General features: G+C 47.6%; 3 protein-coding genes and 1 long non-coding RNA gene across 23 annotated transcripts in view; 3 read left to right on the top strand and 1 right to left on the bottom strand.

Moving 5' to 3' along the window:
* Positions 1-4090, top strand: part of RHOA (ras homolog family member A) — a 45130-nt gene extending 41040 nt beyond the window's left edge. The window contains exons 4-5 of the mRNA XM_002758342.6: positions 1264-1394; positions 2843-4090. Coding sequence (XP_002758388.1) covers positions 1264-1394; positions 2843-3016 — 305 coding nt within the window. The 3' untranslated portion in view covers positions 3017-4090. The remainder of the gene's footprint in view (positions 1-1263; positions 1395-2842) is intronic.
* Positions 4091-4910: 820 nt separating this feature from the next.
* Positions 4911-6016, top strand: GPX1 (glutathione peroxidase 1). 2 transcript variants are annotated; one of them, XM_035275506.2, is made up of 2 exons: positions 4911-5201; positions 5452-6016. In XM_035275506.2, exons 1-2 carry the CDS (start codon positions 4953-4955, stop codon positions 5809-5811), a joined length of 609 nt encoding a protein of 202 aa, XP_035131397.1. In that variant the 5' UTR covers positions 4911-4952; the 3' UTR covers positions 5812-6016. The 2 variants fall into 2 exon arrangements, with proteins under 2 accessions (XP_035131397.1, XP_035131398.2); XM_035275507.3 differs by having other exon boundaries at positions 5433-5955.
* A 3181-nt stretch (positions 6017-9197) lies between these two features.
* LOC118147871 (uncharacterized) lies at positions 9198-21363 on the bottom strand. The gene is made up of 3 exons (XR_004734549.3): positions 21227-21363; positions 9817-9918; positions 9198-9355 (listed from the first exon to the last, which is right to left on the bottom strand). It is a non-coding gene; the product is annotated as an uncharacterized LOC118147871 (long non-coding RNA).
* A 273-nt stretch (positions 21364-21636) lies between these two features.
* Positions 21637-27539, top strand: part of USP4 (ubiquitin specific peptidase 4) — a 58664-nt gene continuing 52761 nt past the window's right edge. For 18 of the 19 annotated variants that reach the window (XR_013527299.1, XR_013527293.1, XR_013527296.1 and 15 more), the window contains exons 1-2: positions 22243-22372; positions 25413-25540. Coding sequence is in view for 10 of the 19 variants with exons in the window: in XM_035275502.3 (XP_035131393.1) it covers positions 22272-22372; positions 25413-25540 (229 nt within the window). In the remaining 9 variants the exon portion in view is untranslated. Of the gene's footprint in view, positions 21791-22242; positions 22373-25412; positions 25541-27539 lie in introns of those variants that run through there. The other variant, XM_078350851.1, reaches the window with a different exon arrangement.

Genomic DNA, 27539 nt, shown 5'->3' with positions numbered 1-27539 from the left:
CCCTCGATGCCCCCAAAAAAGTAAATCAGAAAATAATAGTAAACCCAGTAACAATAAATGTTACAAATAACATTTGTAGAGGTGGGTCACGGTTGTATGCTGTTTGTTTATTTATTTATTTATTTTTCAGGAAGCAGACTAGGATATTTATTTTTAAGAGATGAAGTCTAACTTTGTCACTCAGGCTGGAGTGCAATAGCAGTGATCATAGTTCACTTGAATCCCGGGCTCCAGGGATCCTCTCACAGCCTCCCAAGTAGGTGGTAGCACAGGCACATGTACCACTGTACACTACTAAGTTTTTGTATGTTTTTGTGGAGGTGGGGGTTTTGTGGGTTTTTTTGTTTGTTTTTGAGACAGAGTCTCACTCTGTCACCCAGGCTGGAATGCAGTGTCTCAATCTCGGCTAACCACAACCTCTACCTCCCAGGTTCAAGTGATTCTCCTGCTTCAGCTTCCCAAGTAGTTGGGACTATAGGCATGTGCCACCACACCCAGCTGATTTTTGTATTTTTAGCAGAGATGGGGTTTTGCCATGTTGGCCAGGCTGGTCCTGAACTCCTGACCTCAGGTGATCCACCCTCCTTGGCCTCCCAAAGTTCTGGGATTATAGGCTTGAGCCACTGCACCCGGCCGGAGATGGGGTTTAACCGTATTCCTGAACTCCTGGGCCCAAGCTGTCTACTTACCTCAGCCTCAGAAGTGCAGGCACTGCAAGTGTAAGCTACCACACCCAGCCTCTTGGTTATTTTCAAAAGTCACTCTTCAGCTTTTTGAAATACGGGTAATCCCCATAGGGTAGAAGTTATGCTGAGAGCCCATGAACAGGTCAGAAAAAGAGCATGTAGACCCTGGGTCAGCTGCTGCCCTAGAAGAATGGGGACCCCCTTCTGTAAGCTGTGTCAGAATCATCTGGCAGTGACAGGTGTCTGTAAAGAGCCTGCCTTTGTGGGACAGGAAGTACCACTGTGAAGCTACCTAGTGTTACGGATCTTTTGCTACTCCAGAGCCCTTACTTGGGCCCCACCTACAGAGGAACTCAGCACCACTCTTGACTGGATTGAGAAAAGCTGGTGGTTCTCTGTTTAAAGGAAAGGTACTATATTTGCTCTATTTTATGGTTTTGAAACTAGTGGGTTTCATTAAATGTCTAGCATTCTTCTCAAGGAACAAAATATGCAATTTCACTAGGGCTCTTGGAAAGTCTTCAAGATAGAATTGTATGTCTCCCCAAATTCTGTACTTTTTTTTTTTTTTTTCCAGAAAACATCCCAGAAAAGTGGACCCCGGAAGTCAAGCATTTCTGTCCCAATGTGCCCATCATCCTGGTTGGGAATAAGAAGGATCTTCGGAATGATGAGCACACAAGGCGGGAGCTAGCCAAGATGAAGCAGGCATGATCTGGGGCAGGGTTCTGTCTTGTAGTAGTCTTGAACTAGGGCCCCAAGGTTGGAGGTTTGGGGAGCCCAGCAGGAACTTTCACAGGCCAGGCTGTTTTAGAGGCACAGAAGCCCCTCTGTGGCCCTCTGGCCCTCAGTAATTGGGATCTACACAGAAGGATCCCTAAGATACAGATCACTAGTCCTGTGAGATGGAATGTCTTTTATGAGGTAGTGCTATGTCTGCAAGGACTACTGACCTGAGAATGAACCATTTCATCAATTGTCAGTAAGCAATGCTTATAGATAATAGGAACTTTCTTCCTTTTTTCTCCCCCTTTTTTGATTGAATCAAGTGATTTTCCTGCCTCAGCCTCTGAAGTCGCTGGGATTATAGGCGTGTGCCACCACACCTGGCTAATTTTTGTATTTTTAGTAGAGACAGGTTTCACCACGTTGGTCAGGCTGGTATTGAGCTCCTGACTTCCTGTGATCCTCCACCTCAGCCTCCCTAAGTGCTGGGATTACAGGGGTGAGCCACCACCCGGCCCTGTTAGACTCCATTGCCTTCTCCAGCTCTTACTTTGGTACATGTGAGGCCAAAGATAAATAAGTGGCAACTGGAAAGATAAGGAAATCATGAAGGCCGGGAGTCCCTATAGAAAGTGCTAATGCCTTCCTTCTCCCCTACCCCCAGTGTCTTAAAAAGTGATGATAGATGTGGCATCTTGGCCTCTCAGTAACCAGGTGGCTTAATGGCAGGGCTTCCTCACGCAGGAGAAGCATTGAGATCTTCAACCTAAGTTCTCTTACTGAGGTTTTTGTTTGAATGTCAAGGGTAGGCTCTATTTCCTTCCATGAGCATTCAGTCCTAGATTGGTAGCTTGAGCCATTTTGCCCTTGATTGGCTCCTTAACCTTCCAGGGTGCCTCTGATCTCTTTTCTTTTTCTACTTCCCAGAGAAGACCATGTTTAATAAGAGATTTTATGTTTGGTAGGGGGTAGTCACCATATGTCAGTTTAAAAATTTCATAACAGAGCACTCAAATCTGGGAGTTTAGCAGCTTTTAAAAGTATTTTAGGCTGGGCACAGTGGCTCACACCTGTAATCTCAGCACTTTGGGAGGCGACGATGGCAGATCACAAGGTCAGGAGTTCGAGACCAGTCTGGCCAAAATGGTGAAACCCATCTCTACTAAAAATACAAAAAAATTAGCCAGGTGTGGTGGCACATGCCTGTAGTCCCAGCTTCTTGGGAGGCTGAGTTAGGAGAATCGCTTGAACCCAGGAGGCAGAGGTTGCAGTGAGCTGAGATCCTGCCATTGCACTTCAGCCTGGGCAACAAGAACGACACTCCGTTTCAAAAAAAAAAAAAAAAGTCTTTCAGCTGAATTTGAGTACTCTTTACTTACCATATGTATGTCACACTATTAACTAAAAACACTATTTTTTCTCTTTGCTAGGAACCTGTGAAACCTGAAGAAGGAAGAGATATGGCAAACAGGATTGGCGCTTTTGGGTACATGGAGTGTTCAGCAAAGACCAAAGATGGAGTGAGAGAGGTTTTTGAAATGGCTACAAGAGCTGCTCTGCAAGCTAGACGTGGGAAGAAAAAATCTGGGTGCCTTGTCTTGTGAAACCTTGCTGCAAGCACAGCCTTTATGCGGTTCATTTTGAACAAGTGCTGTTTATTAATCTTAGTGTATGATTACTGGCCTTTTTCATTTATCTATAATTTACCTAAGATTACAAATCAGAAGTCATCTTGCTACCAGTATGTAGAAGCCAACTATGATTATTAATGATGTCCAACCTGTCTGGCCCACTAGGGTCCTTTTGACACCGCTCTAACATCCCTCCTCTGCACTCCCACCTGATACACCAGGCACTAATTCAAGGAATTTCTTAACTTCTTGCTTCTTTCTAGAAAGAGAAACAGTTGGTAACTTCTGTGAATTAGGCTGTAACTACTTTATAACTAACATGTCCTGCCTATCACCTGTCAGCTGCAAGGTACTCTGGTGAGTCACCACTTCAGGGTTTTACTCGTTAACAGATTTTGTTGGCATAGCTCTAGGGTGGGCAGTTTTTTGAAAATGGGCTGTACCAGAAAAGCCCAAGTCCACGCAGCTGTGGCAGTTACAGTTCTGTGGTTTCATGTTAGTTACCTTATAGTTACTGTGTAATTAGTGCCACTTAATGTATGTTACCAAAAATAAATATATCTACCCCAGACTAGATGTAGTATTTTTTTGTATAATTGGATTTCCTAATACTGATATTTGTCATCCCCAAAGAAAGTGTATTGGTTTTTTAAAAAAGAAAGTGTATTTGGAAATAAAGTCAGATGGAAAATTCATTTTTTAAATTCCCGTTTTTTCACTTTTTCTGATAAAAGATGGCCATCTTACCCCTTTTAGGCCCCACGTATCTCAGTACCCCTATCTGGAGCTGGGCTCAGTAATTAGAATTGGTTTCATTCCTGAGACAAATAGACACTTTGGAAGGTGGCATAACCTGTCTCACCTGGACTACAATGCCTGGCTCTAATTCACAGTGCTCTTTTCTCCTCACTGCATCCAGGTTCGCTCCCAGAGTAGCCACCAGTTCTCGTGGGTGGCACTGTCTCTCTTCCTTCCAGCTGACTAAACTTTTTTTCTGTACGGGTTAATTTTTCCAACTACTAATAGAATAAAGGCAGTTTTCTAAAATTCCTGTATCCTGGTGTTTGTGTCGCTCTCTCCAGGGCTGGTGGGCAGGAGGACGCAAGGACTTCCTGACCTAGCTCACCCTGGAGAGGTTTGTTAAGGGTGCAAAGGACTAGTTTGTGCCCCACCTCCCACCCACACAGCAACTAACCTGGTCCCCCCCAAGGAACATGGAAATGATTATCCTGAACCACATTATAGTTCAGATTAGGGGGTGGGGTGAATGCAGCCTATTGACGCCAGACCGGGAAGACTCGGGCTGTACTTCCTTGGCCCTGGCGAGCTGTTGTGCTCCACTTCAGGAGGCTGGGGCAGTCCTTTGTGGACTCATCCTGTTAGAAAACCTGCCCGAGGGCGGTGCCACTTTGGAGACCTAGAGGAGGAAGACCGGAGGCCTAGAACCCTCTGGCTGTGCCCTAGACTGCTGGTAACATGGCACAGTACGGAAGGGTTGTGTGCACGGGCAGCTCCTGCAGCTGCTGCTGCCACCGCCCACCAGCCTCCTATGCCGAACCCCACACCCTAATTGAGGAACCTCTGAGAAAGAATAGAGCCCTCGGGGGCCTGGGCCCCCGAAGTGTAACCCGGATCGCTGTCGCTTAGTTGCCTAGATCAGACCGGGCAAGCCCGCGGCTCCTCCCGTCTTGGGCGGAGCCCACGTCCCACTCGGCCGCACCCTCCCGCCTTTTCCCGGCGGAGGAGGGGTCGAGCCCGATGGGGAAGGCGGGGCACGGACGAGGCGGGACCCTCCGGTCCGGAAAACTGCTTGGGTCACGTGACACGCCGCAGACCAGTTAAAAGAGGCACCTCCTGGCCTCTCACTGCTGGTTCCGGGCGGTCCCTTAGCTTTCGGATTAGCTGCGCCATGTGTGCTGCTCGGCTAGCGGCGGCGGTGGCCGCCCAGTCGGTGTACGCCTTCTCGGCGCGACCGCTGGCCGGCGGGGAGCCTGTGAGCCTGGGTTCCCTGCGGGGCAAGGTGCTGCTTATCGAGAATGTGGCGTCCCTCTGAGGCACCACGGTCCGGGACTACACCCAGATGAACGAGCTGCAGCGGCGCCTCGGGCCCCGGGGCCTTGTGGTGCTCGGCTTCCCGTGCAACCAGTTTGGACATCAGGTGCGCCGGGCGGGGCGGGCGTGCAGTGGTGGCTCGGGGTGCTGGGGGCGCCGCAGGCCCGGTGCGCGGAGAGTCTGGCTACTGCTGTTTTCCCTTCTGGTGCTTGTAGATGCTGGAATGACGGTCCGCCCTTGGGATTGCGCTTGGAGGGCAAAGTCCCGGTGACTCACAGAAACACTTCCTTGTTTGCGGTTAGAAAGTTTCCCTCTCCCTCTCGATCCCGGCTCCCAGCTGCCCTTCTCTCCCGTAGGAGAACGCCAAGAACGAAGAGATTTTGAATTCCCTCAAGTACGTCCGACCTGGTGGTGGGTTCGAGCCCAACTTCATGCTCTTCGAGAAGTGCGAGGTGAATGGTGCGGGGTCGCACCCTCTCTTCGCCTTCCTTCGGGAGGCCCTGCCAGCGCCCAGCGACGATGCCACTGCACTCATGACAGACCCCAAGCTCATCACCTGGTCTCCGGTATGCCGAAACGATGTTGCATGGAACTTTGAGAAGTTCCTGGTGGGCCCTGACGGTATTCCTGTGCGCAGGTACAGTCGCCGCTTCCAGACCATTGACATCGAGCCTGACATCGAAGCCCTGCTGTCCCAAGGGCCCAGCTGTGCCTAGGGCGCCCCTCCTACCCCAGCTGCCTGGCAGTTGCAGCACTGCTCTCTGGGGGATTTTCATCTATGAGGGTGTTTCCTCTAAACCTACAAGGAGGAACACCTGATCTTCCAGAAAATACCCCCTAGAGAATGGGCACTGGTCCTGCCCATTCTCTGCCAGACCAAGGCGAGTTTCCCCACTAATAAAGTGCCAAGTGTTAGCAGAACTGTGTGTATGTCCTGTGTCACTGCCAACTGGGGATACTTTTTCTAACCTCATTGTCATAGTGGTGGGAACTTAACAGTCTTCCCCTTATCCTAGCCAAGTTTGAACTTTGTCCTTTGGTCTGCAGTGTGTAGGATCCACTCTTTACTTTGTGGGAAATCTGGCTTCTGGCCTGCATTTCTGCCCTTGCCAGAACATGGAATAGGGCCATCCCAAGGACCAGTTAAAACAAAGTCCTTCAAAAAGAAGACACAAGGCAGAGGTTGACTGGCTAACTCAAATAGTAGGCTTCTCAGTATTTGCTCCACACTGAAATGACCACAAGATAACATGAGCCCCCACTCACATTCGGAGTCTATGGCCTCTCCTAGTGTTAGGCTCACACAAACCCATTTTACACAGTTGGAAGCTCATGCAAAGTTATAAATTCTCTGTTACTTGGCTAGATCTTTCCATACTGCTACCAAGTGCTTGTATCTGCTGTGAAGCTGTTCTTAAAAGTTTCTGTCTCATGTATTCAAGAGTGAGAAGACTACAATGTAATTGGCCTTTCTGAATCTGCTCTGCCCAACACGTAGGTGCAATTGCACATTCATGCCCAGGATAAGGGCTTGTCTTTGAAGCCAGCTTCTGCTTCTCAGGCACCACTCAGGTCCTGCCTATCCATCTGTTTACCCTGCTGCCAGTAATCGAATTTCAAGACAGATTTGGAGCCATTTCATACCACAGGGCAGGGAACTGCAGGGCCTGGGTGTAGCTTCTGCTTGGGCAGGCAGGTAAGAGACGTGGAAGTGCTGTTCACACAACTGAATGTGGGCCAGAGGTTCTGGAGTTCCAGCATTTGTGTTCAGATTGGTGACTCAAGGCCCTTCTTATGTCTGAACCAACTCTCAAGGACCTTCCTCTTGCCCTAAGTAGGGATCTGTGCTGCTGCCCTACTTTGCATGCCCTTAGGTCACTAAGGATTATAGGGCCTTCTGCACCTGCTCTGGCTCCCTCTCCTCCCTCAGAACTCCTGAACAGTCCCACCTCCCTTTGGTTACAAGACCTCTTCACCTCAGCCTTTGAGTCCACCTTGAGGTAACCCAGGCAGAACTGTCAGCTTCCCCTTTGGACCACACTACCTGTGTTGTTCCTTGGAACTCTCAGGAGTCACGCTCTGTCGCTCAGGCTAGAGTGCAGTGGCATGATCTCAGTTTACAGTAGCCTCTGCCTCCCAAGTTTAAGCGATTCTCCTGCCTCAGCCTCCCTAGTGGCTGGGATTATAGGTGCCCGCCACCATGTAAGACACTAGTTTTTGTATCTTTAGTAGAGATGGGGTTTCGCCATGTTGGCCAAGCTGATCTTGAACCCCTGACCTCAGGTGTTCTACCCACCTAGGCCTTGCAAAGTTCTGGGATTACAGGCGTGAGCCACTATGCCCTGCCAGAGTGGAATGTTTTTATATTAATAGACCAATATATATGCTGGGCCCTTTGATGGCTAGCCCCAGTCCCCCTCCTAGACTGTTAACCTCTGGGGGGGCAGATTAGTCATTCACAGATGGAATGAAGACTCCTGAGTGGCTGGTTGCAATGGCTCACGCCTATAATCCCAGCACTTTATAATCCCAAATAATCTGAGGTGGGCAGATTACTTAAGGCTAAGAGTTGGAGACCAGCCTGACCAACATCGTGAAACCCCCATCTCTACTAAAAAACTAGCCAGGCATGGTGGTGGGTGCCGGTAATCCCAGCTACTCAAGAGGCTGAGGCAGGAGAATTTGCTTGAACCCGAGAAGCTGAGGTCGCATGAGCCAAGATCACGCCACTGCACTCCAGCCTGGGTAACAGTGAGACTCGATCTCAAAAAAAAAAGTGACAGACTGAAAAGAGGTCAAGCAGCAGCTGGTTAAGGAATAAACAGATGGCAGGTGGGCAGGCAGGGAGTATAGTGTGTGAGAGCCTGAGATGGGAAGGTGGCATTATTAACTGAGTCGGCAACAGGAGGAGCAGGTTTTGGGGCTAGGTGCTGAATTAGAATGTCTAGGGACCTAGGGTCCTACTCAGTGTTCTACGAGCTGGACCTGTGAGAAGAGACATCCCACTTCAAGTCTCCCCTTTCCTATACAGAGTCAGTGTGGGCTAGGCCACACTCTGTTTAGGCTACCAGGATGGGAACCCAGAACTTTTCAAACACATTCAAACTTCTTCCCTCCAAGATGCCTGGTGATTTTGGTGATTTGCCCCCCCCCCCCCCCCCCCCCCCGCCTTCAGTTTATGCCTTGGGCTACCAGTAAAGGGAACTTTTTTTTGGTTTCCCCTGATAATTACTCAGTTTCAGTAAAGGGACCTTCTGAACTCCTAGTATGCCTGATCCTGGCTGGGGAATATTCCTCCTCAAACTTCAAGCTGTCTACCTCCTCGCTCAACTTGAAGTCCTTTTTTTTTTTTTTTTTTTTTGAGAGGGAGTCTCACTCTGTTGCCTAGGCTGGAGTGCAGTGGCGCAATCTCAGCTCACTGCAGCCTCCACCTCCTAGGTTCAAGCGATTCTCTAGCCTCAGCCTCCCAAGTACCTGGGACTACAGGCGCCTGCCACCAGGCCCAGCTAATCTTCTTGTATTTTTAGTGGTCAGTCCTTTCTCTTCTCCAGGAAGATTCAGAGTAAAGCTAGTTAAAACTTCACTATCAGGTGGGCAAGGTGGTTCACACCTGTAATCCCTGCACAAGGGCGGATCACCTGGGGTTGGGGGTTCAAGACCAGCTTGACCAACATGGAGAAACCCTGTCTCTACTAAAAATACAAAATTAGGCGTGGTGGCACATGCCTGTAATCCCAGCTACTCAGTAGCCTGAGGGAGAATCGCTTGAACCTGGGAGGCAGAGGTTGCAGTGAGCCAAGATTGCACCATTGCACTCCAGTGTGGGCAACAGGAGTGAAACTCCGTCTCCAAAAAAAGAAAAAAGACTTCACTATCTTCCCCCAACACACACACACACACACACACACTCTCACATATACACATCCATGCAACTGCTATTGCTCTGATTGGTACCCACCCCACTCCCTTGTGAATCAACAGCTCAAATGAACAAGTTGAAGAGTAAAATGACATTCAGCCTGTGTGAAGGCCTGGCTTTAGGCAGAAATGGCTGCGGAGCATTTTTTGCACAGAAAACACATACAGCATTTAGGCCACTTCCTAGGTTCAGAAACTTCGATTTTAGCAGTTCTTGCAGAAGGGCTACTTTGGGGTTTTGTTTTTTTTTTTCAAACATTAAATCTGATAAAATTAGGTCAGGCATTTCTTGCACAATTAGCAGTTGATCAGATGACTTCCTTAGTCTGACTCAATGTAGTCCTATAAACAACATTTAAAACAAGTTTATTTTCAGGCTGGGTCCAGTGGCTCATGCCTATAATCCAAGCACTTTGGGAGACTAAGGTGGGCAGATTGTTTCAGCTCAGGAATTTGAAAACAGCTTGGGCAACATGGTGAGACCCTGTTTCTACAAAAAATGTACTGGCTGGGTGTGGTGACTCACACCTGTAATCTCAACACTTGGGGAGGCTGAGGCGGGTGGATTACGAGGTCAGAGGTTTGAGACCAGCCTGGCCAATAGGGTGAAAACCCATCTCTACTAAAAATACAAAAAGCCAGGCATGGCACACCCCTGTAGTACCAGCTGCTCGGGAGGCTGAGGCAGGAGAATCACCCAGACACTCCAGCCTAGGTGACAAAGCAAGACTCTGTCTCAAAATAAATAAATAAATAAATAAAGCGAAGATTGGTGGCACATGACTGTGGTCCCAGCTACTTACTTGGGCAGCTGAGGCAGGAGGATTGCTTGAGCCCAGGAGGTTGAGGCTGCAGTGAGCCATGACTGTGCCACTGTACACCAGCCTGGGAGACAGAGTAAGACCCTGTCTCAAAATAAATAAAACAAGTTTATTTTCAAAAAAGCATGCCTGGTATGATAAATCTAATAAATCTCTTACATTTAACTTTTGGATGAGATAGAGTAAAAAATACTGGCTAAAGATTTCTCCAAGGGGCCAGGCATGGTTGCATGTACCTGTAGTCCTATCTACTCAGGAGGCTGAGGTAGCAGGATCACTTGAGCCCAGACAGTCAAGGTTGCAATGAGCTGAGATTGTGCTGCTCCACTCCAGCCTGTGTGACTCCAGCCTAAGATGTCTCAAAACAAAGAAATAACAACAAAAAAAACCCCAGCCTGGCCAACACAGTCAAACCTTGTCTCTACAAAAAAATACAAAAATTAGCTGAATGTGAGGAGGGCAGATCATTTGAGGTAAGGAGTCCGAGACCAGCCTGGCCAACATGGTGAAACCCCAGCTCTACTAAGAATACAAAAATTAGCTGGGCATGGTGGTACACTCCTGTAATCCTAGCTACTTGGGAGGCTGAGGCAGGAAAATTGCTTGAACCTGGGAAATGAAGGTTGCAGAAGCCAAGATTGTGCCACTGTACTCCAGCCTAGGTGACAGAATGAGACTCCATTATCAAAAACAAAATTAGCAGCCGGGCGCGGTGGCTCAAGCCTGTAATCCCAGCACTTTGGGAGGCCGAGGCGGGTGGATCACGAGGTCAAGAGATCGAGACCATCCTGGTCAACAAGGTGAAACCCCGTCTCTACTAAAAATACAAAAATTAGCTGGGCATGGTGGTGCGCGCCTGTAGTCCCAGCTACTCGGGAGGCTGAGGCAGGAGAATTGCTTGAACCCAGAAGGCGGAGGTTGCAGTGAGCCAAGATCGTGCCACTGCCCTCCAGCCTGGGCGACAGAGTGAGACCCTGTCTCAAAAAAAAAAAAAAAAAAATTTTCTCAAGAAAACACAGCACAGGTTTGTAAGAGCAAGCCATGATCCCTATCAGAGTACTCTGGATTGACGTGTTTTTGTTATTGCACTCAAAAAATAAGTGGGGAGAGTATGCATTCACATACAGGTGTGACACACCTGGGAGGGCACTAAAAGTCCAGTTCCAGCCAGCCACAGAAATTAATGGGTATCTGCCTCACATCAGACAATGATTGGGAGCTGAGGGGCACAAATGACAGAAGTCCTTGTCCAAGGAATGAGGTCAAATAGGCCTTGGCCCTGAAATGGCATAATTCTCACTTCCTCTCAGAGGCTGTGTACAGCAGGTCAGAGACATGCTGGTCTCTACTCAACTGCCATTCCCAAGTCCTTCCTCTTGGCTGGCTGGCAGAATCTACTTTCCTGCTGTAAAGGTAGGGGCAGGTGACCTAATCTTGGCTGCAGAGAGATGCAGAGGCTCCTGGGAATGCTCCCATGATCCCCAGGAACAGGAGAAGGGAATGTTCCTCTCTCCCTTCTCACTGGTGGGTGTTGTTGAGAGTACCTCGAATTCTGGGAGCAAGGTAGCCACCTTGGAGCTTTGAAGGCAAAGAACTAGAAGGCCCAAGAGAAACAAACTGATATCCTTCAGACTTGACCTTCCCAAGAACTCAACTCCAGACATACCATGTGAAAAAGCAAGAACCACTAAATAGGTGGGCCAGTTGCTGCTGGAGATTCTGTTAGTTGCATCTAGAAGCACTGAGACTGACATGACATGACAGTGGTGTGCTAGGCAGGCTGCTGGGCAAGCTGTTGCCCCTAACTGGCTGGCAGAATGTTTTCCTAGCCAGCCTTACCTGTTGTAAAGGTAAGGGCAGGTGACCTGATCTTGGCTGTGAAGAGATGCAGAGGCTCCTGGAAGACCCAGGAGATCCACTCTTAGTGCCCCTCACAAGTCCAGTGTAGTTGTGGCCCTCCAGACCAGTATAGGAGACCACAAAGCAAGACCACTTAATCCAAATTCCTAGAGGCCAGGAGCACAAGTAGCCTACCCTCAGTGGTGTCCTACAGTTCTGAAGACCGTGTGGCTTCATAGGGAGGCAAGGGAAGGGAATCTGAATTTTCCTGCAGCAGAAGCACCCAGGTCTCCTTTGTCTCCAGCATGTGACTGTGTGTGTGTGTGAATCTGAAGTTCTGGTCTCAGGCTGGGTGTGGTGGCTCATGCCTATAATCCCAGCACTTTGGGAGGCTGAGTGGGGTGGATCACCTGAGGTCAGGAGTTCAAGACCAGACAGGTCAACACAGCAAAACTACATCTCTTTTTCTCTTTCTTTTTGAGACAGAGTTTCACTCATGTTGTCTGGGCTGGTGTGTGATGGTATGATCTCTACTCACTGCAACCTCCACCTCCTAGGTTCAAGTGATTCTCCTGTCTCAGTCTCCCGAGTAGCTGGGATTATAGTTGCCTGCCACAACGTCTGGCTCATTTTTTGTATTTTTGGTAGAGACGGAGTTTCACAATGTTGGCCGGGCTGGTCTCAAACTCCTGATCTCAGGTGATCCACCCACCTCAGCCTCCCAAAGTGCTGGGATTACAGGTGTGAACCACTGTGCCTGGCTCAGCGAAACCATGTCTCTACAAAAAATACAAACAAAATTAGCCTGGTGTGGTAGCACAGGCCTGTAGTCCCATCTACTGGGGAGGCTGAGGCATGAGAATTGCTTGAACCTGGGAGGTGGAGGTTGCAGTGAGCCCAGATCATGCCACTGTACTCCAACGTGAGACTTTGTCGCAAAAAAATAAAAATAAAAATAAAGCCAGGTGCAGTGGCTCACGCCTGTAATCCCAGCACTTTGGGAGGCCGAGGTGGGTGGATCACGAGGTCAAGAGATCAAGACCATCCTGGTCAACATGGTGAAACCCCGTCTCTACTAAAAATACAAAAAATTAGCTGGGCAAGGTGGTGCGTGCCTGTAATCCCAGCTACTCAGGAGGCTGAGGCAGGAGAATTGCCTGAACCCAGGAGGTGGAGGTTGCGGTGAGCTGAGATCTCGCCATTGCACTCCAGCCTGGGTAACAAGAGGGAAACTCTGTCTCAAAAATAAAATAAATAAATATAAATAAATAAAGTCAGGTCGTATCCAGTGGCTCACACCTATAATCCCAGCACTTTGGGAGGCCGAGGTGGGTGGATCACCTGAGGTCAGGAGTTCAAGACCAGCCTGGCCAACATGATGAAATCCCGTCTCTACTAATAATACAAAAAAAATTAGCTGGGCATGGTGGCAGGCACCTGAAGTCTCAGCTACTTGGGAGGCTGAGGCAGGAGAACTGCTTGAACTTGGGAAACAGAGGTTGCAGTGAGCCAAGATTGTGCCATTCATTGTACTCCAACCTGGGCAACAAGAGTGAAACTCGGTCTCAAAAAAATTAAAAAAAATAAATAATAAAGTCCTGGTCTCCTGAGCATCCTTTGTGGGCCGCATCATATATACCCTCAAAGGCAAAAGGGAATATTAAGGATGCCTTTGCTTTCTACACTAGTTGCTTAAGTTTCCTTCCCAGAGAAGTATCTGCAAGCATGACTCTCTATATTCTTGTGACACTTTTGTCACGTAACACACAATACTGTATTACATATGTAACGATCCTCCATCCCTAACCACACTGTGAACCCCTGGAGGGTAGGGACCATGAGCACATAATAGATACTCAAGTACTGTTAGTCCAGTGAAGAAATATAGCTGGATAATTCTTTCTTTCATTTAACCAAGAAATACCTATTGAGAATTTGCATTGTGCAGAGTGCAAATGATACGTGCAAATTAACATCTAAATACCGGTTGATAGTTAAGACTGTGATGGTAACAGAAGAGGAAGATGACACTGGTACCACATGGGCCAGGCTGCCACACCGTCTTTGCCCAAAGAGGGCTGGCCACCAACACAGTGGCATAACCAGAATGGAATCTGTCCATTCGCACAGCTCCCACTGTAAAAAAAAAGATCCCACTTCCTCTCTGTGAGACTTGACTTGTTCAGTTTTTTGCCTTGCTTATCTTCCACAGTAACCTAATCCTTATATAACAGAGGTTAGAAATCACTGAGAAGACGTTTAATTCTTCTAAAGTGTATTTCTAGAGTCTTTTTCTTTTCACAGTCCCCTGGGCAGGTTAAGGAGGCACAGGTGAGAAGGAACCAAAAATATTTCTCCCCTGCTGCCACTTCCAATTAAAGTATGTCCAATATTTGTGAATACTGCCATGTGTGCTCTGTTAGTGCTGATCAAGTGAGGACCATGGGTAATTGGGAGAAGTAAGTCCTGTCAGGTGTAAAGAAAGCTGTAGTAGGAGCTGAGACAAAAACCTTATGATTTGGAATCAAATAAAGCTTAAAGTTTACACACCCAGACATTATGAATCTCTTTTGGGACAGTTTCCCTCTTGTTGCCCAGGCTGGAGTACAGTGGCACATCTTGGCTCACCGCAACCTCCACCTCCTGGGTTCAAGCAATTCTCCTGCCTCAGCCTCCCAAGTAGCTGGGACTACAGGCATGCGCCACCATGGCCAGCTAATTTTGTATTCTCAGTAGAGACAGGGTTTTACCATGTTGGTCAGGCTGGTCTTGAACTCCTGACCTCAGGTGATCTACCCACCTCAGCCTCTCAAAGTGCTGAGATTACAGGTGTGAGCCACTGCACCAGGCCCAACATTATGAATCTTTAATTAGACATCACAGTCCAAGATCAAGCAGTATGTGACCAATAAGCCAGGTTTTCCTCTAGTTCCCTTCCTACTTTCTCTTCTGTTCTTGTAGCCCAAGGTCCTCTGGTAATGGGTGGATTGTCCACTTCTGGGATCTTGTTGTCCTACTGGACCTATAATTCTCTCTAGGATAAAGTGGCTCAACATAGAACACAGCCCTGAAGCCAAGATGTTTCCTGAGCTGAATCACTAACCCTTGTCATTTCCTCCCAAGTCCCTAGTTCCCTACCACAACAGGAACAGGCAGGCAGATGTTCATTGTTTCCAGTTCTCTTTTTTGTTTTATTTTTGAGACACCCAAGCTGGGTGTCACCCAGCTCTATCACCCAAGCTGGACTGCAGTGGCATGATTACAGGATCACAGCTCTCTTCATCTTCAAACTCCTGGGCTCAAAAGATCCACCCACCTTAGCCTACTTAATAGCTGGGTTACAGGTGCACATCACTATGCCAGGCTAATTGTTTTAATTTTAAAATTAAAAAAAAATTTTTTTTTGATGTGGAGTCTTGCTCTGTCACCTAGGCTGGAATGCAGTGGTGCAATATTGGCTCACTGCAACCTCTACCTCCTGGGTTCAAGCGAGTCCCCTGCCTCAGCCTCCTGAGTAGCTGGAATTACAGGTGCGTACCACCAAGCTAAGCTAATTTTTGTATTTTTAGTAGAGACAAGATTTCACCATGTTGGTCAGGCTGGTCTCGAACTCCTGACCTCATGATTCGCCCACCTTGGTGAATCCCAAAGTGCTGAGATTACAGGCATGAGCCACCGAGCCCAGCCATTTTTTTTTTTTTTTTTTTTGAGACGGAGTTTCCCTCTTGTTACCCAGGCTGGAGTGCAATGGCACAATCTCAGCACATCGCAACCTCCGCATCCTGGGTTCAAGCAATTCTCCTTCCTCAGCCTCCCAAGTAGCTGGGACTACAGGCACGTACCACCATGCCCAGCTAATTTTTGTATTTTTAGTAGAGATGGGGTTTTACCATGTTGACCAGGATGGTCTCGATCTCTTGACCTTGTAATCCACCCACCTCAGCCTCCCAAAGTGCTGGGATTATAGGTGTGAGCCACCGTGCCCGGCCTAATTTTTTTTTTTTTAATACGAAGTCACACTCTGTCACCCAGGCTGGAGTGTAGTGGCATTATCTTGGCTCACTGCAACTTCTGCCTCCCAGGTTCAAGCAATTATCTTGCCTCGGCCTCCCAAGTAACTGGGATTATGGGTGCCCACCATCATGCTTGGCTAATTTTGTATTTTTAGTAGAAACAGGGTTTCACCATATTGGCCAGACTGGTCTCAAACTCCTGACCTCAAGTTATCCACTTGCCTTGGCCTCCCAAAGTGCTGGAATTACCAGCATGAGCCACAGCATCCGGTTCTGTTTTATTTTTTGTAGAGACTGGGTCTTGCTTTGTTGCCCAGCCTGGTCTCAAACTCCTGGCCTCCCAAAGTTGTAAGATTATTGGTGTGATACCACCGAACCCAGCCTCTAGTTCTCAATTAAAAAAAAAACAAAACATTTGGCTGGGCACAGTGGCTCAAACCTGTAATCCCACCACTTTGGGAGGCTGAAGTAGGAAGATCACTTGAGCTCAGGAGTTCAAGTCCAGCCTGGACAACATAGCAAGACTCTCTTTTTAAAAAATACATAAACAGGCTGGGAGCAGTGGCTCATTCCTGTAATCTAGCACTTTGGGAGGCTGAGGTGGGTAGATCACAAGGTCAGGAGTTCAAGACCAGCCTGGCCAACATGGTGAAACCCCATTTTCACTAAAAACACAAAAATTAGGCAGGCCAGCCAGGCGCAGTAGCTCATGCCTGCAAATCCAGCACTTTGGGAGGTTGAGGTGGGTGGATCATGAGGTCAGGAGTTCGAGACCAACCTGACAAACATGGTGAAACCCCGTCTACTAAAAATACAAAATTTAGCTGGGTATTGTGGCACACACCTGTAATCCCAGCTACTCAGGAGGCTGAGGCAGGAGAAACTGCTTGAACCCAGGAGGTGGAGGTTTCAGTGAGCCAAGATTGTACCACTGAACTCTAGCCTGGGTCACACAGTAAGACTCCATCTAAAAAAAAAAAAATACATCAACATAAATTAATTAAAAAAAATATGGGCCAGGTGTGGTGGCTCACACCTGTAATCCCAGCACTTTGGGAGGCCAAGATGGGAGGACTGCCTGAGCTCAGGAGTTCATGACCAGCCTGGGCAACATGGTAAAACCCAGTTTCTACTAAAAATACAAAAAATTGGCAAGGTGCAGTGGCTCACACCTGTAATCCCTGCACTTTGGGAGGCTGAGGTTGGCGGATTACCTGAGGTTGGGAGTTTGAGACCCGCCTGATCAACATGGAAAAACCCCGCCTCTACTAAAAATACAAAATCTGCCAGGTATGGTGGTGCATGGCAGTAATACCAGCTACTCGGGAAGCTGAGACAGGAGAATCACTTGAACCTGGGAGGCGGAGGTTGTAGTGGGCCGAGATCACGCCACTGCACTCCAGTCTGGCACCTTGTGATGGAGTGAGACTCTAAAAAAAAAAAAAAATACAAAAAATTAGCCAGGCATGGTGGCATGCACCTGTAGTACCAGCTACTCCGGAGGCTGAGGCAGGAGAATTTCTTGAACCCGGGAGGCAGAGGTTGCAGTGAGCTGAGATCATGCCACTGTACTCCATCCTAGGTGAGAGAGTGAGACCCTGTGTCTAAAAAAAACCCAAACAAACAAACAAAACGGGGCTCATGCCTGCAATCACAGCACTTTGGTAGGCTGAGGTGGGTGGGTCACTTGAAGTCAGGAACTTGAGACCAGCCTAGCCAACTTGGTGCAACTCAGTCTCTACTAAAAACACAAAAATGGCTGGGCACAGTGGCTCATACCTGTAATCTTAACACTTTGGGGGGGCTAAGGCGGGCAGATCACAAGGTCAGTAGATTGAACCCTCCTGGCTAACATGGTGAAACCATGTCTCTACTAAAAATACAAAAAAATTAGCCAGGCATGGTGGCATGGTTCTGTAGTCCCAGCTACTGGGGAGGCTGTGGCAGAAGAATCACTTGAACCCAGGAGGCGGAGGTTGCGGTGAGCTGAGATGGCGCCACTAAACTCCAACCTGGGCAACAGAGTGAGACTCAGTCTCGAAACACACACACACACACACACACACACACACACACACACGCACGCAGATTAGGCAGGCATGGTAGTGCTAATCTCTAATCCCAGCTATCTGTGAGTCTATGGCAGGAGAATTGCTTGAACCCAGGAGGTGGAGGTTGCAGTGAGCTAAGACCATGCCACTGTACTCCAGCCTGGGCCACAGAGTGAGACTCTGTCTCAAAAAGCAAAACAAAACAAAAAACGGTTCAGCACAGTAGCTCATACTTGTAATCTCAGCAAAATCTCAGCATTTTGGGAGGCAGAGTTAGGCAGAGCACTTGAGCCCTGGGGGGCAGAGCAGAAATTGCAGTGAGCAGAGACTACTCCAGCAGGGGTGACAGAATGAGACCCTACCTCAAAAACAAACAAAAAACCCCACCATTTTTAATTTATTTTTTTGATACAGTTTCAATCTTGTTGCCCAGGATGGAGTGCAATGGTGTGTGATCCCAGCTCACTGCAACCTCCACCTCCTAGGTTCAAGCAATTCTCCTGCCTCAACCTCCTGAGTAGCTAGGATTACCGGTGCATGCCACCACACCTGGCTAATTTTTGTATTTTTAGTAGAGATGGGGTTTCACCATGTTGTTCAGGCTGGGTCACGACCTCCTGACTTCATGATCTGCCTGACCCAGCCTTCTAAAGGGCTGGGATTACAGGCATGAGCCACTGCGCCTGGTCACCCCCACCACTTAAATCAAACAAACTTGTTAACAAAATTTAAAGACTTTGGAAATAAAAGTGACCTTGTGGTCCAGGCGCCGTGGCCCATCCCTGGAATCCCAGCACTTGGGAGGCCAAGAAGGGAGTATCACTTGAGGCTAGTAGTTCAAGACCAGCCTGGGCAATATGGTGAAACTCCATCTCTACTGAAAATACCAAAATTAGCTGGGCATGGTGACGCAGACCAGTAGTCCCAGCTATTCGGGAGGGTGAGTTAGGAGGATCACTTGAGCCCAAGAGGTCGAGGCTGCAAGTGAGCCATGATTATACCACTGCACTCCAGCCTGGGCAACAAAGACTCTGTCTCAAAAAAAAAAAATTAAAAAGTTGATCAAACTATGGAGTTCACTTTATTCTTCACATTTCAACTACTGGCACTTTGTAATCTTTTATTTCTTTTTCTTTTTTTTTTTTTTTCCTCCAAATAACCAGATATCAAGAAGAATACTTTGTAATCCTAATATTAATTTTTAAGGAATTACCAATAATTACTGTACTATTTTGATAGATATTAAAAGCACTCAATTCCTGACTTAAAATATTTGCCAAATTTTTCATTTTGATAATTAGGTTTTGTCCCCTTTTCAAGTGGTGCTGAGGACTTGTCCTACTTGTCCTCCTCAAGACTGCCATAAATGGTATAGGAGAAACTGCCAAAAAAAGAAGAGGGAAGCAGACACCCTGTAATGTAGATTCTGAAGTGATATCAGTAACCAATTTTCATTTTCCATAAATAAAAGGACTAAAGGTAGTGTTTCTGGTTTGATAACATTTTTAAGAGTTTCAGCAGGGTGTGGTGGCTCATGCCTATAATCCCAGTACTTTGGCAGGCTGAGAGGGGTGGATCACCTGAGGTCAGGAGTTTGAGACTAGCCTGACCAACACAGTGAAATCCCATCTCTACTAAAAATACAAAAATTAGCTGGCCGTGGTGGTATATGCCTGTAATCCTAGCTACGCAGGAGGCAGAGGCAGGAGAATTGCTTGAATCCGGAAGGTGGCGGTTGCAGTGAGCTGAGTTGACGGCCACTGCACTCCAGCCTGGGGGACAGAGCAAGAATCTATCTCAGAAAAAAAAAAGTTTCAAAGCACTTTTATAGAAGGGGACTTGTCAGGGTTGGCTCTGCAGATGTAGAATCATTATGTGGTGGTAACTCTTATCTACAGGGGATTAATTGCTATGTGGTTATTTAAGGCAGTTTTAACTCCACATTACTTTCCCCTATTATCTACCCAACTGCCAAGAGGCCTTCCTTATCAGATGGTGTGTGATGGATGCCCCAGGGAGTACAAATTAACTTCAATTAGCCAAACCCAACATAAAATAATAAATCTGTTCAAATTACCTACTATATTTTCACTGGGCCACTTCCCCTTCCTTCACCCCTGACACAAAATATAGCTCATATTTTTAAAAGGAATAGGATAGAAAAATAATAAAACAGACAAGGCTCATGTGTTTCTCCTCTTCTCCCTCACAGCCACCTCCATAGTGAGAGGTTCCTAATGGTTCTGTGACTAAGTTACACCACTGTGGGTATGAAGCACCCTCAGCCATTTTGTCTCTGTTCCAAAACTTCCTACTATGCCTGCCTACCTTTTAAGGCAGAATATATTCTCTCTGGCCTCCTTTCTAGCTTTAGATCCCCTTGGCTGTTGTGCCCGGCTCAACCGGCCTAAGTCTCATTCTCTGATTCTGTCCTGCTTGTTCCAGAAATTTTCTTCTAATCCATTTAGTCTCCACTCCTGTAACAGGCATACTCATCTTTATTCTGCCAGCATTTTTTTTTTCTTTTTTTATTTAAGACAGGGTTTCACCATGTTGGTCAGGCTGGTCTTGAACTCCCGACCTCAGGTGATCTGACGTCCTTGGCCTCCAAAGTGCTTGGATTCCAGGCATAAGCCACTACGCCTGGCCCTATTTTTTACCATTTTTTTTTTCAATCCCACACTCAAATGCTACTCGTCAAAGGCTTCCTACGAGAGTGGAAGGTTGTGCCTGGCATTCTACAATTCTACAACCTTTTTTTTTTTTGAGACGGAGTCTTGCTCTGTTGCCCAGGCAGGAGTGCAGTGGAGTGATCTGGGCTTACTGTAACCTCTGCCTCCTGGGTTCAAGCGATTTTTCTGTCTCAGCCTCCCGGGTAGCTGGGACTATAGGTGCACGCCATCACACTAATTTTTTTTTTTTTTTTTTTGTATTTTTAGTAGAGACAGGGTTTCACCATATTGGCCATGCTTTTCTTGAACTTCTGAACTCGTGATCCCCCCCACACCCCAGCTAATTTTGCATTTTTAGTAGGGACTGGGTTTCCCAATGTTGGTCAGGCTGGTCTCAAACTCCTGACCACAAGTGATCCGTCCACCGTGGCTTCCCAAAGTGCTGGGATTACAGGCGTGAGCCACCGCACCTGGCCAGTTCACATCCTTTATTTGTATTGTTTACTTTTTTTTTTTTTTTTGACACAGGGTCTCACTCTGCCAGTTTAGTGGCGCCACCCTGGCTCACTGCAACCTCAACCACAAGGGCTCAAGCGATCCTCCCACCTCACCCTCCGGAGTAGCTGGGACCACAGATGCACGCCACTGCCCGGCTAATTTTTGTATTTTTTGTAGAGACGGGATTTCGCCATGTTGCCGAGGTTGGTTTCGAATTCCTGGGCTCAAGCATTTCTCCCGCCTCAGCCTCCCAAAGTGCTGGGATTACAGGCTTGAACCACTGCACCCGGCCTGGTTCTCCCCCTTTAATGGCACTTACCACATACTGCTAGGCACTGAGGTTATTTCCGAAACATCTCTTCTCTACTAGGTTGTATGAGGACAGGAACCAGATCTTACTTTTCTCTGAGGGCAAGAACTGTTAAGAGAGTGAATGGAGACTCATCTAGGCCAACTGTCTGACTTCCTCTTTCCTCTGGATTTATTTCTCCCTCCAGGAGGAGGGCTGTGTGTTTGTGTGAGCGGGTCCCCTGGCAAACAGTGTTCAGGACAGGTTTTATCTATCTTGTTCAAGGAACTAAGATGCTTGAGTACCCAATATGGAGTATCTCTCCTTCCCTCCTTGCTATCGCCCCTCTGCGGCTGCTTGGCAAGTAGCTCTGTATGAAGAGCTGACGGAATTCTGTGGTGGGCGAGGTGGCTCTGGCGTCTAGATTGTTTAAGGCGACTGTTAATCACTACAGAACACCGTTGCGTCTTGGTCCCAAGGCGCTGTGCACAGGGCACTTCCCGAAATCACTGTAGGGCCGCTGGGTAGAGCTCCGATCCCATGTTTGGGTAGCTGACTCGGCTAAGGTCTCCAGCTGAAAACGGAATGGCAGGGGTGAGAATGAGCAGACCTAGCAACGGGGCTTCTCGCACCTGGCGTGCGTTTATTTAGGACCAGGATAACCTCGAAGGCCGGGCTGAGGTGCCGGACTGGTCGTGGGCTTGCTGTCTGACTCCCTGAGATCGGCGGGCTGGACAGAGCTTGGGAGTGTAACGCCGTCCTGAGCGGAGGAAGGGAAGCCCCACGGCTGCACAGCGGGCGGCCAAGACGCGGCCAGCAGTGCGGGAGGAAGTAAAGGCTGCTGCTCCCCGCCTGCCCCTCTCCCGTCTGCCTTTCCGCGCCACTGTTAGCAGCAGAGGAAGACGGCGTGAGAGGGGAGGAGGGAAAAAAAGACAACAGCCGCAGGAACCGCAGGCCTGGGCGCGACGTGAGGCACGGGCGTGCGTGCGTGCGTACGTGCGTGCGTGGGCGCGGTCTATAGCACGCCCGGCGTGGGACGGATGTCCGGGCCGGCTGGGCCGGGGCCGCGGACGAGATGGCGGAAGGTGGAGGATGTGGTGAGCGACCGGATGCGGAGACTCAAAAGTCCGAGCTTGGAGCCTTAATGAGGACCACACTCCAACGCGGGGCGCAGTGGTGAGCACCGGCTCACCTGTGCGGAGCTAGGGGCTGAGTGTCAGGCCCTTAGGCCAGCCCCCCTTTTCTCGGCTAGAGTAGGGATCGGGCGGGGATGGTGTTTAGTGGCCCTGAAAGAGTAGCCTGACACCCGCCCCTCAGGAGAACTCCAGGATCAGCTCTGCGAGAGCGCAGGCGAGAGCTCGGGGTCTTGTCTGCTCTTTGGGAGCCCCAGGGGGCAGGCCTGGCGGGGCCAAGGGGAAGGATCTGGAGAAGGGGAGTGTTGGCGGGCCCCTGAGAGTGGGAAGAGCCCTTTACCATCGAGGACTCGCCGTGTGACCTTGTGCGAAGGTGTCACAGACCTTATTCCTCCCTGTTAGAACCAGGATAACAATATTTGGCTCACTGCCCTCAGTGGGTTGAGACGACTATCAGAAGTAGATACTTTGTAACTTGTAAACTGCCAACAGATGTCAAGGTCAGAAGCTGAACAAGTGTCTGAGAACCCCAGCTTATTTTGGTAGCAAATGTCAGAAACATTTGTGGCAGCAGTATCTCGGAGTGGGAGAGGAGGATAGCCTAGGTCCTGGAGCTAGACAGAAGATAAGAGTCTAGAATTTAGAAAACCAAGGCTGAGTTGTGAGCAGTCTTAATAGATTGTTTGGTAGAGGGGACAATACTTTATACTACTGGAGAGATTCCTGGGTGATATTATTGCGTGGGAGTAGAAAACTAGGGCTAGACTTTGCAATGAGTATGATTGTTACCTATCTTTAAGAAACCATCTGCAGAGGAATTGAGCGGGAGAATAGAAAAATTGGGTTTAGGAGGAGTACAGATACAGCTTATGTATTCACCTTGAGCTAGCCAGTTTGTGAAAGGCAGAGCAATCAGAGGTACTTTTTAAATTAACCTCTATAGGGCTGGTAAAGGTACTTTTTAAGTTAACCTCTATAGGGCTCCTCAGCAGAAACAGGACGTTTAAGATACACTAAAATCACACAGTAAAATTGTGTGGAAGATATTGCTCAAGCGATTTGGAAGAAAAATAGCATTTTAGAGTTGGATGTATTTATGGATCCTTGTGACCTCTGGGAAGCTGCCTGACTTCACATGTTTGTTATAAAATTTGAAGGTTGCACCAATATAATTGTTGATGCTTTGTTGCCCCACAGAGATTTTTCCCTCTTTCTGTTTTAATTGTAAAACCGCATAACGATACTTTAAACATATAAACAAGTCTTGTGCAGTGGCTCATGCCTGTAATCCCAGTACTTTGGGAGGCTGAGGTGGGAGGATCACTTGAGGCCAGGAGTTCAAGACCAGCCTGGGCAACATAGCAAGACCTAGTCTCTACAAAATAAAAATAAAAAATAAATTAGCTGGGTGTGGTGGTATGTGCCTGTAGTCACAGCTACTCAGAGGCTAAGGCAGGAGGATCACTTGAGCCCAGGAGTTTGAAGCTACGGAGAGCTATGATTATGCCACTGCACGCTAGCCTGGGTGACCCTCTCTCTAAGGAAATAAATAGATAGATAGATAGATAGTTAGGTAGATAGATAGATAGATAGATAGATAAAATACCAGATTTGCTTACATTTAAGTACAAAAGTGGTAAGTTGAATATGAAGCACAACTTAATGCTTTTGACAAGATGAACATGCCTAAGCACTATTATATGTACATGTGTATGTGTATATATATGTACACACGTTACATACTTTTTTTTTTGAGACAGTGTTTTATTACTGGAGTGCAGTGGTGTGATCTCAGCTCACTGCAGCTTCTGTCTTCCAGGTTCAAGTGATTCTTGTGCCTCAGCCTCCTAAGCAGCTGGGACTACAGGCATGCGCCACCATGCCCAGCTAATTTTTGTATTTTTAGTAGAGACGGGGTTTTGCCATGTTGCCCAGGCTGATCTTGAACTCCTGAGCTCAAGTGGTTCACCCTCCTCAGCCTCCCAAAGTGCTGGGATTACAAGTGTGAGCCACCACGCCTGGCCTTGTGTGTACATTTTTGGATCTCATTTGGCCCTTAAGGGAAGACTAACGTGGGTGGTGTTTCTTTCTTTTTTTTTTTTTGAGACAGAGTCTCGCTCTGTCGCCAGGCTGGAATGCAGTGGCGCGATCTTGGTTCACTGCAACCTCCACCTCCCTGGTTCAAGCGATTCTCTTGCCTTAGCCTCCTGAGTGGCTGGGACTACAGGTGCACCCTATCACGCCCGGCAAATTTTTGTATTTTTAGTAGATACGGGGTTTTACCATGTTGGCCAGGATGGTCTTGATCTCTTGACCTTGTGATCTGCCCACTTCAGCCTCCCAAAGTGCTGGGATTACAGGTGTGAGCCACTGCACCCAGCCTAGTTGTTTAGTGTTGTTTATGTCAAGCAAAACAGTATAACCAAACTGTCTGCTTGGACAGGGACCTCTATACAGATTATGAAATTAATGACTTGTTTATTAACAAACATGATTTTACCCATAGAAAGACTCCATTTAGGCTGGGCGCAGTGGCTCATGCCTGTAATCCCAGCACTTTGGGATGCCAAGGCAGGAGGATCACTGAGGTCAGGAGTTTGAGACTAGCTTGGCCAACATGGTGAAACCCCATCTCTACTAAAAATACAAAAAAATTAGCTGGGCATGGTGGCACATGCCCGGAATCCCAGCTACTTGGGAGGCTGAGGCAAGAGCATTTCTTGAACCTGGGAGGCAGAGGTTGCAGTGAGCAAAGATCATACCACTATACTCTAACCTAGACAACAAGAGCAAAAATGTTGTCTCAAAAAAAAAAAAAAAAAAAGACTCCATTTAAATGAGCATTTTGAAGCCTCTTGTTTTCTTTTATTCACTTTTTGAACAATCATTTCGCTTAATGGATGCATATCCTGGGCCAGAGTCTGCCATGTGGGGCCTGGGCCCTGCTCTTGCTCTTGCGAGAGTGTTTTTTAGTGAGGTTTACATATGCCCCAAGTGGAAGGACCATAAAAAAGATTAAGGAAGCAGCTGCAAAATTTTTAATCTCAGCTTTTCTGCTACAGTAAATTTTTGTCTCTCTCTAGGTATCTTATTGACAGCCGGTGGTTTAAGCAGTGGAAGAAGTATGTGGGCTTTGACAGCTGGGACATGTACAGTATGGGTCAACATAACGTATTTCCTGGCCCAATTGACAACTCTGGGCTCTTTTCAGGTAAAGTAAATGTTGCTTTTCTAGCTAAAGGTTTACCTGGGCAAGTGATCTGATGTTATGTGCATCTGTAAAATGGACATTGTGAACTCTCCTAGCATGAGGAGTTAGAAACAAGAATCCTCAATTTGCATCTTTAGCAAAAACCTTTGCAAACCCTTAATGAGAAGTTAAGCTACTTTTTTCCACCTAAATTAACTGTCTGACAAGAGCATCCTTCTAACATTTTAACTTTCTTTCTTTGCAAATTAATTCTTCTAGATATTTCACATTTTAAGTTACTGTATGGAGTGGAAAGAAATAGGATGTCATTTTGAAATTGTATCTGAAATTTAAGAACCAGAATTTTTGAGCTAGGCACTGGCTCATGCCTTTAATCCCAGCACTTTGGGAGGCCAAGGTGGGTGGATCACCTGAGGTCGGGAGTTCAAGACCAGCCTAGCTTGAACTAAAGAAACCCCCTCTCTACTAAAAATACAAAATTAGCTAGGTGTCGTGGTGCATGCCTGTGATCCCAGCTACTTGGGAGGCTGAGGCAGGAGAATCATTTGAACCTGGAAGGTGGAGGTTGTGGTGAGCCAAGATAACACCATTGCACTCCAACCTGGGCAACAAGAGAGAAACTTCGTCTCAGAAAACGAAAAGAAAAAGGAAAACCAGAATTTTTTATTACCTTTGCAGTAGGAAAAATTGTAAAACTATGGACTTTCATCAAGAATTCCTGTGATGGTTGTTTTTATCATGGTACTAGTGTGAGGAGTGGTTGAAGGTCAGGAGACAGAGTTATGACTGTAGTCAGCTACCAATGGGAACTGTGGGAAAAGTATGTAGAGCTTTGCTTGCACTCGTACCGAGATGACAGAGTCAGCTTTTCCCAGGCTTTCTTCTGCCTGACTTCAGTCCTCTTGATAATCATAATAGAGGTGATTTATCATGTTTGTCAAAAATCAGGGCAGTGCCAGGTGCAGTGGCTCATGCCTTAATCTTAGGACTTTGGGAGGCTGAGGTGGGCGGATCAGCTGAGGTCAGAAGTTTGAGACCAGCCTGGCCAACATGGTGAAAACCCATCTTTACTAAAGTACAAAAAAGTAGTTGGGTGCCATGGTGGGTGCCTGTAATCCCAGCTACTCGGGAGGCTGAGGCAGAAGAATCGCTTAAACCTGAGAGGTAGAGGTTGCAATGAGCCAAGATCACATTGCTGTACTCCAGCCTCGAGACACCCTCTCAAGGGAAGAAAAAAAAAAAAAGACCGGGCGTGGTGGCTCACGCCTGTAATCCTAGCACTTTGGGAGATTGAGGCCAGTGGATCACGAGGTTAGGAGTTCAAGAAAAGCCTGGCCATGATGGCGAAACCCTGTCCCTCCTAAAAATACAAAAAGTTGCTGGGCATGATAGTGGGCACCTGTAATCCCAGCTACTCGGGAGGCTGAGGCAGAATTGCTTGAACCCAGGAGTTGGAGGTTGCAGTGAGCTGAGATCGTGCCACTGCACTTCAGCAAGACTCCATCTCAAAAAAAAAAAAAAAGAATCGGGGCAGCAGGAAGGCAGACAAGGCATGAGACTTGATCTGTATACCTAATACTAACCTGGATATTTTTATTTTATTTTTACTTTTTGAGACAGGGTTGGTCGCCCAGGCTGGAGTGCAGGGGCGCTACCTCAGCCCAAGGCAACCTCTGTCTCCCAGGTTCAAGCAATTCTCCTGCCTCAGCCTCTTGGGTAGCTGGGATTACAGGTGCCTGCTACCATGCCCAGCTAATTTTTTGTATTTTTAGTAGAGATTGGGTTTTACTATGTTTGCCAGGCTGGTCTCAAACTGTTGACCTCAGGTGATCCTCCCGCCTTGGCCTCCCAAAGTTCTGGGATTACAGGCGTGAGCCATCATGCCCTGTATTTTTTCTCATTTTTATGAAACTGAGAATTCTTAAGGTTTTAAATTCAGGTATACCTGGGTTTATTGTGCTTTGATTTATTATATGTTGCAGATACTGGGTTTTTAACA

This window comes from Callithrix jacchus, chromosome 15, assembly GCF_049354715.1.
Source record: "Callithrix jacchus isolate 240 chromosome 15, calJac240_pri, whole genome shotgun sequence".
Taxonomy (NCBI): domain Eukaryota; kingdom Metazoa; phylum Chordata; class Mammalia; order Primates; family Cebidae; genus Callithrix; species Callithrix jacchus.
Note: the sequence above shows the minus strand (reverse complement) of the source record. Positions and strands in the feature narration are given on the sequence as shown.